At 35.8% G+C, this 15,170-nt stretch overlaps 1 protein-coding gene across 2 annotated transcripts in view; it reads right to left on the bottom strand.

The window, feature by feature from the left end:
- The window catches only part of IL2 (interleukin 2), a 15,525-nt gene extending 7,791 nt beyond the window's left edge, over positions 1-7,734 (bottom strand). Inside the window, exons 1-4 of one of the 2 annotated variants that reach the window (XR_505004.1) lie at positions 7,303-7,499; positions 7,153-7,212; positions 4,851-4,997; positions 2,307-2,474 (exon numbers count right to left, since the gene is read on the bottom strand). Coding sequence is in view for 1 of the 2 variants with exons in the window: in XM_008068388.1 (XP_008066579.1) it covers positions 2,367-2,474; positions 4,851-4,997; positions 7,153-7,212; positions 7,303-7,449 (462 nt within the window). In the remaining variant the exon portion in view is untranslated. Of the gene's footprint in view, positions 1-2,090; positions 2,475-4,850; positions 4,998-7,152; positions 7,213-7,302 lie in introns of those variants that run through there. The other variant, XM_008068388.1, reaches the window with a different exon arrangement.
- Positions 7,735-15,170: the final 7,436 nt, after the last annotated feature.

Below are 15,170 nucleotides of genomic sequence, written 5' to 3'. Positions count from 1 at the left end.
TCAGGTCTCGAACCCACGGGCTCAGGCAATCCACTCACCTCGGCCTCCCAAAGTGCTGGGATTATAGGCTGAGCCAACGAGCCCAGCCGATAATCACAATTTTTATAACTGTAGTTGCTGTGGCAACTAAACGCCACAGACATTTGATCTCACAACACCTTGTCCTCCATCTGCACTTCATCCCATGCCACTGTTGAGGATAACTTGAGTAATAAGACTACTACATTCCAAATATGATCAACCCAGTTCCAAAATCCTATTTCCTGGGGCTATTTCTGGTACAATTTCTTTATCTGACTCCCAGCAGAAAGCAAATGATATTCTCAATTAGAAGGATAATTTAGTAAAGGGACTATTTACAAAGCTATCGCCAGGGTACTGGAAAATTGCAAGGGATGGTACAAGAATTCTGAAGTTGGTAATGATAGAGTTTGTAGGGGGATGGGAAAGGAAGTTGTAGTTAAAACAACTCATCATATAAACCTCGGCAAATGTTGCACAGAGTTGCAATGGCCCAAAAGCTAACACTGTGCTCTAACAGCATCCTGTTACTAATTGCTTTACTGCCAGTATCTGCTTTCCCTGAGACTGGCATCCCAAAGCTATGTGACTGATAACTTCCTCATACCGACTGTCAGTGTATGCTTTCCTAAGGCTGCATTTCAGAGACAAGTGATTAACAACATCACTGATAGTGACTGGTTTAATGCAGACATCTGCACTTCAAAGCTGTGGGACTGGCCTCAGCAGTACAGACATCTGCATTTGAAGGCCAGACAACCAACAACTCAAACTCCCAAAACTGCTTCTCGATGCCCATGCCTAACTCCCTAAAACTGCTTCTCAAAGCCCAATAAGCCCCAGCTGGGGTTTTATAAATGGCCTGCAAGAGAACAAAGGCCGCTGGTTTCTCTCTATAGAGCCAGCCACCACCCCACCTTCCACCCCCACCCCCAGCTTCTTTTTTCTTTAATAACCCTTTTTAACCACCAGCAGCTCCTTCCTTCCTTCTCAGCATACGTTCCAGGTAACAGCAGAATTACTATCATCCATAGGCTTGCAAGGAGAAGTGGAAGGAAAGGTTATCAGAATCACTCAGAAGGAAAAAGTATGAGTGCCACTTTGAAATAATCTGGCTTCTTTGGTCAAGAGGCACAGACATCCAGAGGCTACTCCACATGAAGGGAGTCGGGGGAGTCACTTCTGTTCCTCGGCACTCAACACCAGAGCTCCTCAGTGTCAGGAACCCATGGAAAGCCAGAGGGAAGAGAATTGATATAGGCAATGCAGTGAGCCTACTGAAGGCAAAGAGCAAAGTGTTGGAGAATTGATAGACACACCAATTTAAAGAGTTTCAAGAATGTTTGTGGACAGGCTTAGTGGCTCAGCCTGTAATCCCAGCACTTTGGGAGGCCAGGTGAGTGGATTGCCTGAGCCCGCAGGTTTGAGACTAGCCCAAGCAACTTGGCGAGACCTCATCACAACAATAAATAATAATAAATTAGCCAAGTGCAGTGTAGCAGGAAAAATAGAGAGATGGTGACACCGAGACTATTATAGGAAGTGGTACTTTATTACGCTGGCCATCCCAGCGGGCCCGAGTGTCTAATGCGTCCAAATCTAGTGCCCCAGAACAGGAGAAGTGGCGTCTTGTACTCTTGTTTAGGCAAGGGAGGGGGTCGTGTTTAGTGATTACATACTTCCTTTGGAATTTTACAAGGTTGTACTCAGCAAAATTAGATTTTTCAAAGAACAAATGGTTTCCAGGAGCTGTGCTTGCCACTGCACTCCAGCCTGGGCAACAGAATGAGACTCCAACTCAAAAAAAAAAAAAAAGTTTGTGTTTGGCATCTTGTTTAAATTTAAGAAGGAAAATGTAATCATCTAAGAGGTTTTCTCAAACCAGAATTAAGGATCTGATCATCTCTTGAAAGGACAAAGCAAGAACTCTAAGAAGCCCACATTTCTGTTCTACATAACTTCTGAAGAGTGACCTTTGTAAGCATCTTTGGCCATCCTAGCGTTCACATGAGTAATTCAAAGGTTTACTCTGTGCTGTTTCCCCCCCCCCAAAAAAACACCCATGCTTGTTTATATTCAAATTTATTAAATAATTTCATTAACTGATCTACATAGACATATTTAACAATTCAATATAATAATAAATACTTTGAGATAAATAAGTGAAACCCTTTTAGAGCCCCTAGGGCTTACAGAAAGAATCTTAAAAGATCCATATTTATAATCTTAGACTAAGAGTAATAGTTACAAAAGGTAGCAAACCATACATTCAACAATAAATATACATTTTAAATATTTAAATAAATAAAAAATCTAGTATGTTTTAAGAGGGAAGCACTTAATTATCAAGTCAGTGTTGCGATGATGCTTTGACAAAAGGTAATCCATCTATTCAGAAATTCTGCAATGGTTACTCTCTCATTATAGTCACACATGAATACTGTTTCAGAACCCTAAAAAAGAAAAAAAATAATTTTTAAAGTTCAGAATACTTTATGTATAATTATTTACAGTTGAAGTCTATAGGCTTGTGGCCTTATTTTCAAGCTTGTGAAGCATACTAGTCATTCATATTTTCTTGAAATGACCAAAGTCGTGTGCCAAAATTATATATTTTGTTATGATACCAAGTAATATTAACATATAAACTGAGATTTTCCTCATTTTTTTGCTTCTATCAATGAACACAAGATTTTTTGCACCTGAAAGTGGTGCAAATAAACATTTTAAATAAAAACAATACTTGATGAATATTTTATTAAATGCATGTGAAATAAAGTTGTCAACCTCTTTTCCTCTGGGTATTTATATCTATGTTGATAAAATATTTGAAATTATATGCACATTATGCTTTCTTTTCTAAATCTTAATTAAGAGTCTCCTATTATTCTACTTAAATTAATCTCCCAACTCAGGCGACATAGTAAGACCTTGTCTCTCCAAAAAGTCAAAAAATTAGTTAATTACAGTGGTACATGCCTGTAATCTCACCTAACTTGGGAGGCTAAGGGGAATCACCTGAGCCCAGGAGGTTGAGGTGAGCTGTGATTGTGTCACTGCACTTCAGCCTGAGTGACAAGGTAAGACCCCAACTCAAAAAAGAATAATAATTAATCTCATATTTTCCCCAAAGGAGAATAGAACCAGTCCAAAGTAAGGACAAGCTTCTGTTTGAGGGAAATTTGTGTGAAGAATATCTTCATAAATACTTAAACCTAACCCACCCCACATTAGTCTCAATTCAGGTAAGTTTGCCATCTTTTAAAAATCTAAATATTAAAAATTTTGTTCCGTGAACTTTTTGCAAATAAGCTGCTGAAAGGAGTTATTTCAACTCTGCCTCTAGCTGCCAAGCTAAGGAAGAAATATTTTTAGATATAGTGAGATATAAGGGTGGACTTTTTCAAGTTTGAAGTAATTCCTACCCTGTGAACAAAAACCAAAGAGATAGCGTATTCCCTCTGAATAAACTATTGAAGGGTTAAACATAATTAAACAATTATTTAAATATTGTAATATCTTGTAGGTTTTTTTTTTAATTTTAAAAAGTATTTGTCTTTTGAAATAGTTTTCTGATTTTCACATAATTTTATCTTAAATTCGTATCAAGAGTTTAGAGTGAATTTTTTGATATTAGTCAATGATTTAGAGCAAACCTCTTAACTTAGAAAACAATATATCAATGTCTGGATGACATTGATTTCACTGATTTTTTTTTTTTTAATTAAACTGAAACAGCCCACTAATAAAATGACTCCTATTTGGAAACAATTAGAATTACATGCTTTTAGAAACTTGATTCCACTACTGTAATTAAAATTATGCTGCTAGCCGGGCTCGGTGGCTAAGCCTGTAATCCCGCACCTTTGGGAGGCGGAGGTGGGTGGATTGCCTGAGCCCGCGGGTTCGAGACCCGCCTGGGCAGTGAGACCTCATCTCTACAATAAATCAAAAAATCAGCTGGGCGTGGTAGCGCATGCCTGTAATTCCGGCTACTTGGAAGGCTGAGGCGGAAGGATCGCCGGAGCCCAGCAGGCGAGGCTGCGGTGACCGGTAGCGGCCACTGCACTCCATTTCTGGGCGACATAGTGAGACTCCAACTCGAAAAAAAAAAAAAAAAAATTATGCTGCTTATTTAGAATACCTTTTAATTCATGAATTTTGTACTTTGGCAGATGGGATATGAAAAGAGATCCATGAATCTCTTTCACATCACCTTAGTCCCTTGAATATTTTATGCTTTTTGTGCATTTAAGAATACTTAAAGCCTAAAGTCCTTAAAATGACTTATTATAAACAAATTTTTAAAAACTTAAGACCATGAAAAAGGGGACTGCCTATAAAGGTATTGTTTAGTCCACTGACCATGTTAATGGCTGCCATATTGTGAGACAATTCTCTTTTGGGTAGTCCTTTCATCATACGATAGGGAAATACCATTTGAAAAGCTTTTCAGGCTAATCTAGTAAATAGTCTGAAGGAATTGAAAAATATATAATAAAATTTGTCCACTTTCTATCAAATACAATTCAGAGCCTCCTACTCCCAGTTTTATGTCAATGTCAGGTGATGGGATGTGGGCAGGGGCTGTCCCTGAACGGTTGGTAGGTGGAAGCGATCTAGTTTATACTTCTGAGATACACAATACACCATCTAACATTAGAGATGGAAATTAGAGATGATTAATGTTCACAGAACACTTAAAATGTTGGCTAATTAAATGCATACATACTGCACACATACCAAAAATTATTAGATCATTTTAAAGTGCTGCACTTTCCCCTTCCATCTGTTTTATTTCCAGGAGAGCAAATAAAGAAATGCCTTACCTTTAGTTCCAGAACTGTTATGTTGATATTGCTGATTGTGTTCCTGGTATCTTTCAAGTGAAAGTTTTTGCTTTCAGCTATATTTAGCACTTCCTCCAGAGGTTTGAGTTCTCCTTGGAGACACTGAAGATGTTTCAATTCCGTGACCTAGAATAATAGTAATAATTATCAGCTCAATTTACACTATATTAAAGGTCAGAATCAGAAATTAACCTCCAATTTGTTTTATTAAGAGTGGTAGTTATAGTTCTTACCCTTCTCCTGTTCTCAGTATTGCTGTAAAGATGGACCAATATAGTTTATATTACAGATCTGGAAAAACTAGGTCCCAAGTACCTATGACTAGTATTATGTGTTAGTTAACAACAAATGACTTGTTAATTTCAGCTTATTTTGACTTTGCAAAGGTCAACATTTCTGCATATAAATGTAAATCACAGATGTAAGCTGATTATTTTTCTAGTCTGCCAAGAACCAGAGCAGTTAGAATGTGGAAGTGTAGGAATCATAGCCTATGAATCTAATATTTGGTAATCTATGAGTTGAGAATTATACAATGTTAAAGGAAAGAAGAAGCTCTTGGTTGCCATCTGTCACAATCCCAACATTTTACAGATTAGGTACTTATAATCCTGACTCTGAGTATAGCCTGGAGCATGACATATTTAAGGTCTTTAATTTTTACTTTTCTACAATAGCTACATTAAGATGCATTAAAATTTTTACTTTTAATTTTTACTTTTCTACAATAGCTACATTAAGTTGCATTAAAAATTTTTTTTGTCTTAACAAAATGAAAGATCACAATACTTAAAAGACTTTTGGACAGCCATTCTATTAAATATATATGATATTTCAAATTTCTATGGTACGTTATAATTTCAACGAATTTTCTCCAAATAGGCCCATTTAAGTCTCATAGTTACTCTTTTGAGGTAGGCAGTGCAGTATTGTTATCTACATTTTACAAATAAAGACACTAAATCTCAGAATTTGTGTCTTCCCCAAGGCCACAAGTGAAGCTTGGATTAAATTTCAATTGCTTTTCACTGTAGCATTAACATACCATCCTTTGAATTAGATGCTTTTATTAATTTCTAAGATCTTTTGTAAATGTGGAATGGTGGTTAAATGAGCAAATTAATGTAGTTTATCACATTACTTTTGGTTTCAAATAGAATTTGAGTTGTCATTTAGAAACTGTTAGATTTCAAAGAATTCCACCACCCCTTAAATTATGCACACAATCTCATACTATCTTTCTAGCAATAGAAATATAACATTATCTTTCTCTTTAATGGGAAAGGGCTAAACAACATATTTCCTGTTATATCCATCTACTGACCTTTCAATTTGCTTCTTCAAATTCTATAAGATGAGAATTTGCTAAAGTTTTTGGCATGAGCAATTTGAAGCTGTTTCCTTCAGAAAACAGTCTTGTGTCTTTTTATTGCTGGATTTAAGAGATATGGGACTCTGATTAAACTAGAGGCGCACCTGTAAGCTATTTTCTTTTCATCTTTCAAAAGACTAGTTTGGAGCAGAACTCCCTTGAATTAATAGAAGTGAATCCACAGGATTGAATCTGTGTCCCCAGAAAGATGCTAGGACAAGATCCTTCTGGCACCAAAGTTTTGCCCGTTCTCTGTTGACTGACACAACTACTAGGAAACTTTACAATCCTACTGTAGCATAAGAGCTTGGATCTATGCTTATGGCCTATCTGAATCCCAAAACAAACAAAATGAAAAATAAGTCATACAGCATCATAAGTTTCTAGCCCTATTGGTAAAAGGGCATATAAGTCCAAAATTTTACTTTATACTTTCCAGTTATAATTTTGTCTTTAATACTACTAATAATAGCTAATGCATATATGTTATTTATCAAACAGTGTTCTAAGAGCTTTACTCATTAATCCTCACAAAACTATATTAAGTATATACCATTATTATTCACTTAAGTAGACACAAAACCGAGTCATGAAGAGAGTAGGTAATTTGCCCACGGTCACACAACCTAGAACATGGAGGAGCTAGATTTTACTTCAGATAATCTGGTCCTAGAGTCTGTGCTATAATTACTGTACTATGCTGCCTCTCAAAGATAGACTCCTAGCAATCTTCCCTAAATTAATAAAGAATTTTTTAAAGTGGCCTTCTTTGAAATATTTTGATATTTTACATGCTAAAATAATACAATTGAGTAATCCTAGAGTTTTACATTTTTAAGTAAAACAATGAATCAACATAATTTTCTTTTAAAGTTGTCCCATCAATAAAGCAACAATATGTGCACTTACCTTCTTGGGCACATAAAATTTGAATTTGAGCATCATGGGGAGTTTAGTATTCTTGTCATTCTGAGAAAGCATAACACATTGTTATTAAAAAATGAACTCCAGCTAGAAAATTAAATGTAGTAATTTTAGTAAGAAAGGAAATATACTTACATTTACTCCATTCAAAAGCATCTGTAAATCCAGTAGTAAATGCTCCAGTTGGAGCTGTGTTTTCTTTGTAGAGCTTGAAGTAGGTGCACTGTTTATGATGAGTGCAAGAGTTAGTGCAATGCAAGACAAGAGTTGCACCTTGTACATTGTGGCAGGAGTTGAGGTTACTGTGAGTAGTGATTAGAGCAAGTGATAGGAAGCTCTTGAACAAGAGAAACAATTTATACTTTTAATTCTGGAAAAATATGATGGGGGTGTCAAAATGTTTTACATATTACACATATTTTCAAAGATTCTACCTGTCTGAAAAAACATTACCTTTATTTTTCCTCTTCTGATGACTCTTTGGAATTTCTTTAAACCCCCATACATTGATTGAATGGATGTAGGTGAAATCCCTCTTTGTTACATTAGCCCACACTTAGGTGACAGTTTTAATTCATGCAACTAACGCCTTCTGTATGAAACAATTTTTCCTCTTTCTTTCCTTAAGGGGGTGGGGATACAAAAGTAACTCATGAAAATTTTCTCTCTGTGGTAAAACTATACTGAGTGTGTAAGCAGCATGCTGTGGTGGACAAGAGCAAGAGCAAATAGATGAAAAGAATAAATGTTTAGATTTGTTGATTAAACAGGAAGAATATTGGTTTCCTGTTTCAGAATGGTTTTACCTTTGTATCTACACAATGAGCTAATTGCATATAATATGATAGATTACTTCTTACACAGTCATCTAGAGAAATATACATAGAATACATAAGATACTTATTGAGCTTGAGATACTGCTTTATGCTGTTTTAATTGTAACATGTTTCTGTATCTGTTTAAATCTCTTAATGTCTATTTTACTTTTTTAAAGGGTAGAATTGTTAACAAATACTCAGAAAAGGGTTTGTAGTCAAGGATACTGATGCTAGTTTTATAATAGGCTTTATATGTATCATGTGTAAATCAATCCATGTTTCTAGTTTTTACTTTTTTGCTTCTTTAATAGATTTATATTTAATCCTCTGAAACACTTAGGACACTATGAGTGTAACAATAATAGTTATGAAATATGATCAGATTAATTTTTTTTGAGTTGGTAGACTGGATGGGATACTTACGATATGTGTTCATTTGTCCTAGTATAAGGAGTGAACTGACTGAACTATAGTACAGGTATATACTTCCAATTTAACCTGGGACAGTTGAGGAGATCCTTTCTCAAAGAGATTGCTTGTAACAACTTCATTTATGGCCTATTTCTTGTCTTGTTTTTAAACAGACATTTGTCTAGTACCTATAACTCCCTCGGGGATATAGAAAGGGAGAAAAGAGGACAGTGTACAGGCAGGTACTCAGTCTAAATTAAGCATTACAACAAACATATGCATTTTGCAGATTAGAAGACTAAGGCTCAGAGAAATTAAGTTTGCTTTCAGTTACTCAGCCCTTATTGCCAGTAAAGGGCAGAACAAGGATTTGTGTAAAAGGAAAGACAAGTGCAATCATAAATAAAAGGTGATTGCTGCCTCAAGAGAGGTGCCAATAAAGAATATTGAACAAGGAACAATTGATTACTTTAAACTGGATTTTGGCAATGAATAGGCTATGTAGGCAGGAAGGATTAAGCATTCTAAAAATACTCAATTGTAATCTTTTATGAAGAACAGAGGAAAATGGTTTAGTAATTAGGCAATGTCTGGAGAACATAAAACATCTTCAGTCCTCAGGTAGAAAATAATGAAGAAAAGGTAAGATTAGGGACAAATCTCGTGATCTTTTTCTTTTGTTACTAAAAAAAATGCAAGATGTCTATCAGTAACTTTCAAATCAAAATCACACTAGCATTATTATAAGGGGGAGTTTATTTTATAGTCTGTGTGTCATTTATTTAGTATAATATAGTATAGCTTTATTATATTTGTTTTGCTTTCCTAAAGACTTTCACTGTCTTATCCCAGCTTCATGATACAGGACTGTGTCCTTCCAGAATGGAAGAATTCAGGCCCACACATTTTCCTGTGTGGGAACTTTTCCCATGAGGCCTTTGATGTTCTCACAGTCTTGATATTTATATTTCTCCAGCTATTTCCATTAGAGAATGGGGCAATATATGACTACATTTCTGGGACCCTGTAGAACATTGAGCTCATGGAGCTCACGAACCCCTAGATTTGTCCCTATTATTACATAATAACCATTATTATAGAAATTGGCTTTTTAATTTCTTTGTTGAAATGTAGGGAGAAAGGCACCATAAGCTGTGACATACTTTCGCTTTCTAACATGTCTGACACATCAGCTGGCTTTTCTGGCTGTAGTGGTGGTAAAATCAGTAGTACACTGCTAAGTACCATGTGTGTCACACCCCCTGCTTCTCCTTTTACTATGCAGAGTTTTACTATTTGACAAGAAGCTATTTTAGTTGCTTAGCATTGTTTGTGACTCAGCCTTTTAGACTCAAGAGTAGTTCAAGTGCTTTAAAAAGGGCAATCCCAGTCCCAAAAGTTGCCTACCAAGTCACTGTGTTGCACATAGTGTCCACCCATCAAAACTGACTTTCAAGGACTCTCCATCCCACAAGAATTTATTTTTTCTGACCCTCTTTCACAATATTGGAAAACTTTAATTTTGTGTGGAGCATGATATATATACTAATTATCTCTTGTCCATTTCTCTAAAGGCCTCTTGACTTTTCAAGAAACGAGGAACACATTATTGGATTATCTTTCTACCATCCAGAGAGAATGCAGCTGGGAACTCTGTGTTTCTTGTGAAAATCTGAATTATCACAGGCATAGATTTGTGCCTAGTTTTTGTCTTTATGAGAGCGCTCGGTCCTCCATAATGTGATACTTCTTTCAATCTGTTTGCGACCACAGTTTAGTCTTCATCGTGTGTGCTCTTCTTTCACATGGCAAATCTTAATAATGTTAATAACCTTTTGGGATGGAAGAAGTATTTCCTTGGTACTTTTTATTTTGCAAAGTGCTTTCTAATTGAGTCACATTTTACCGATAAGAAATGTGATGTCTGCCAAGGTTAAGTGACGTGCCCAAGATTACATTCTTAGTGGGGAAGTTAGAGCAAAACTTAAAGTCTTCCTGGCCCCTCGTAATCTCATCTATGTCCAGTATAAATTAGGGATGTCAAATTGTAGGTCCATGAGGCTATACAGAGTAGGTGGAATTAGACTGTGCTTCGTACTGCCTCTCCCTGGAGGCAAAGCATCATTCACCTTCACCCAAACAACATCTTGTCTCAGCAGCTTTAGGATCTCTGAGAAGTTGGAGCACCTGAATTCACACGATAGCTACAAAAGCTGGGCTTTGCTCATGTTTTTTAATCTCTTTTTGGGGTTTTTAAAAAAGCACCGAAATATTTGATACTTTCTAACATTTCTCCCAAATCTAAAGTAAGGAAATGATTGCATTTCCTATGAGTTTCAGTTATATTGTGCTTTTCGGAGTGTGGTGTGTTATGATTCACATGGAAATATCATAGTAGACAATTGTCTGCTTTGACAGTCAAGAGACTTCCCACTATTTAAATGTTATGAGAGCAGGAGTATCTTCAAAACTTTGGGGAATTTACTTATATAAATATGAGACCCTTATGACAAGTCACCCAACAGTTACTAGAGGTAAAATGTGATAAACAATCTTTGTCAGTAATAATAATAGATTTACAAAGCATATTGACAACGGAGCATAGTGGCTCATGCCTATAATCATGCCTATAATCCATACCTATAATTTGGAAAGCAGAAATGGGAGGATCGTTTGATGCTAGGAGTTTGAGACCAGCCTAGGCAAAATAGTTAAAACAAAACACTTTTACTCACATCTATTTATCTTATTTCATATCTTTTAATCTCATTTCAGTTTAAAATAGTTAAAGAAAGAAACAAAGTTTCTGGGACAGAAGGAACAATATTTCACATAGCCAGAATAACTTTATTTTCCTCATACTTAAGAATTAAGCGTTGCAACTTACAGATAAATATTAACTTTCTCCTCTGCCACAATAAATGTTATCATTACAATCTTTTGAAAAGAAAGTTATTAATTACAGTCATTTAAGTTTATCTACATCTAATTGTTTTTCCTATCTTGTTTTCAAGTTCTCTCTGTTAACAGTTTGTTGTTTTTCTCCTACTGTGGCTTTGGGTGTACCACTGACAGAGTCCATTGTTCTATCATTCCTAAGTAACATATATATATTTAAGATTATAGCTTGATTTTTTGTTTTAAGTTTATGACATTATTATCTAGTTACAAAATAATACATATTGATTATAGAAAATTTGGGAAATTCAGAAAAACTAAAATTTAAAAACAACTGTAATCTTAGCAGCCAGAGAAAACCATTGTTAACACATTTCCCTACACAATTCTGCAGATCAAGGCAAACAATTTGTTACTGAAAACAGTAATGCTAGAGAAGGGGAGGAAGTTAAGCAAATAGACACATCTATCAGGATTCATTCTTGCTGCCCATGGAGATGGGAGGAGGAGACAGTCTCTGCAAATAAGATGCATCTGTAGCTCCCATTACTGGGAAGAGAGGGAAAACTTTCCCATCACCTCATGGGAACTATGCTTTTTAAACAAGTAGATTTTCCAAAAGTAGTTAATAGGTGGTTAATTTTAGAGTCAAGTTTGCCTCTTGTATAATATAAATATGCATCCCATTCTTTTTTTTTTTTTTCTTTGAGTCTGAGTCTCACTCTGTTGTCCAGGCTGGAGTACAGTGGTGTGATCACAACTCACCTCAGCCTTGACCTCCTGGGCTCAGGCGATGCTCCCACCTCAGCCTCATGTCCAACAAATATTATTTTATTTTATTTTTGTAAAGTCAAGGTCTCGTTATATTGCCCATGCTGGTCTTGAACTCCTGGGCTCAAGACATCCTCCCACCTTAGCCTCCCAAAATGCTGGGATTATAGGTGTGAGCCATTGTGCCAGGCCTGCACCTCATTCTTAATCCTCTTATCTATCCTTGACCAGTATCAGGCTAGACTCACAATATGGGGCAAACAACTCTATACTCCTCACCAGATGATGTTAGGATTTCTCTGGAATTCACTTCACCTCTTAGGCCAAGGTTGTTTACAGACTAACCCATGTAGAACTTCTGTCCTGGACAGAGTGGGATCTTCTGCTTCCCATGGCTTAGATTGTAGTATATAAATTTATCTCAAAACTGTTTTTAAATTTTGCAATTTGGGGGAGGGGGTCATACCTCATCAACAAGGGCACCTGCATAATGAACATTTATATACTTAATCTTGAATTGTACCCCACATCTTTAAAAAAATGTTCCCAATTTAAAATAGTTTCATAACTGTGGTTGAAACAGATGCATGATTTTGGTTTGTGGCCATAAGTAATGTCCCAGAATGAAACTAGATTTATCTCTAAGAATTGCGTATATAACCAGTATATGTAAAACAACTGTAAAGAGAAAGAAATAAATGTGTTAAAATTTAAAATTTCTGAGCATGATAACTCACGCCTATAATCTTAGCATTTTGGAAGGCCTGGATGAGAGGATTGCTTGAATCCAGAAGTTTGAGACCAACCTGGGCAACATAGCAAGACCTTGTCTCTACAAAAATAAAAAAATTAACTAGGTGTGGTGGCACATGCCTGTAGTCCCAATTACTCTGGAGGCTAAGGTGGAAGTGTCCTCTGAATCTAGAAGGTTGAGGCTGTGATGAGCCATGAATGTGCCACTGTCCTCCAGCTTGGGTGACAGAGTGAGACTCCGACTCAAAAATATATATATTTAAAAATTTTTCTCTATTGGTAAATTGTAAAAGTAATGGTAAATACCATATGGCATCCAATCACTATTCCTATTTCTGATTATCATCACATAATTAAGTTCCAAACATTAAAGAAGTGGTAACACTTTTTCTTTGATTAGTAAATGAAAATGACATCCTTCAGCACATCAGCATGTTTGAATGCTGCATAAAGGCATTTATGGAGGGCAGAAAGCATCCAGCTTTACCTTAAAAATATTTTTCAAGCATCCTACTCTCTGCTTCAATGAGTGTGACTACTTTAGATTACACATTTAAGTGAGATTATGCAGTATTTATCTTTTGGTGTCTGGCTTATTTCACTTAGCATCATGTCTTCCAGGTCCACATGTTGTCACACATGGCAGGATTTCTTCTTTTTTAAGGCTGAACAATATTCCAGTGCATGTATATGTGTGCATCAATAACATTTTCTTTAACCATTCATTTATTGATGAGCACTTATCTTGGCTATTGTGAATAATGTTGCAATGAAAATGAAGTGCAGATGTCTCTGTGAGATCTTGATCTCATTTCTTTTGGAGATATACAAAAGTGAGATTGCTAGATCATATGGTAGCTCCAGTTATAGTTTTTTGAAAAAAAAAATCCATATTGCTTTTCATAATGGCTTTACAATTCACATTCCCACCAATAATGTACAATGGTTCTAATGTCTTCATATCCTCACCAACATGTGTTATCTTTTGTCTTTTAGAAATAGCCATTCTAATAGGTGTGAGGTGACATCTCGTAGTGATTTTAATGCGCATTTTTCTGATGACAGTGACATTGAACACTTTTTCATATACCAGTTGGCCAGTTGTATGTCTTCTTTAGAGAAATGTCTATTCAGGTCCTTTGCCCATTTTTAAATTGGGTTATTTGTTTTTTACTATTGAGTTGTATAAGTTTCTTATGAATTTTGGAAATTAATCCCTTATCAGATACATGATTTTCAACTATTTCTCTCATTCCATCAGTTGCCTTTTCACTTCTTTGATTCTTTCCTTTGCTATGCAGAAGTTTCATGGAATTTCACTCGTCTATTTTTGCTTTTGTTGCCTGTGCTTTTGATGTCATGTTAAACAAAATCATTGCCAAGACCAATGTCAAAAAGCTTTTACCCTGTTTTATTCTAGTATCTTTATCATTTTAAGTCTTATATTTAAATCTTCAATTCATTTTAAGTTTATTTTTGTATATGGTGTCAGACAAAGGTTCAACTTTATTCTTCTGCCTGTGGATATATAGTTTTTCCAATACTATTTACTTAAATTTATTCCTAAGTATTTCATCTCTGTCTGTCTATATCTATCTATCTATCTATCTATCTATCTATCTATCTATCTATCTATCAGTCTAGGTCTATCTACCTACTTACCTATCTTTGCTGCTATTGCAGATGGGATTGTTTCCTTCATTTCTTTTTTGGTGGCCGGACATGGTGGCTCAGCCTGTAATCCCAGCACTTTGGGAGGCCAAGGCAAGAGGATTGCCTGAGCCCATGGGTTCGAGACCAACCTGGGTAACATGGTGAGAACTCATCTCTACAAAAATTAGCTGGAGATGGTGGCATGCATCTGTAGTTCCAACTACTTGGAAGGCTGAGGTGGAAGGATCGCCTAAGTCCAGCAGGTGGAGGCTGTGGTGGCTGTGAACATGCCACTGCACTACACACAGCCTAGGCGACAAGAGTGAGACTCCAACTCAAAAAAAAAAAATTCTTTTTTGGATTGTTTGTTGGTGGTGTAAAATGCAACTGACTTTTGTATGTTGATTTGTATACTGCAACCTTACTGAATTTGTGTATTAGTTATAACTTTATGACAGTAAAGTGTGTGGAGTGTTTAGGGTTTTCTACATATAAGATTATATAATCTACAAACAAAGATAATTTTACTTCTTTCAAATTTTAATGTCTTCTGTTTCTTTTTCTTGCCTAATTGCTCTAGCAAGGACTTCTAATACTAGACTGAACTGAAGAGTTGAGAGTGGTTATCCTTGCTTGTTTGCACATCATTGCTTATAATGTTAGCTGTGGGCTTTTCTTTCGTTCTTTTTTTTTTTTTTT

This window comes from Carlito syrichta, unplaced genomic scaffold (genome assembly GCF_000164805.1).
Source record: "Carlito syrichta isolate Samal-C Ts95f unplaced genomic scaffold, Tarsius_syrichta-2.0.1 Scaffold310650, whole genome shotgun sequence".
NCBI classification, from domain to species: domain Eukaryota; kingdom Metazoa; phylum Chordata; class Mammalia; order Primates; family Tarsiidae; genus Carlito; species Carlito syrichta.
This window is presented reverse-complemented; position numbering and strand designations above follow the sequence as displayed.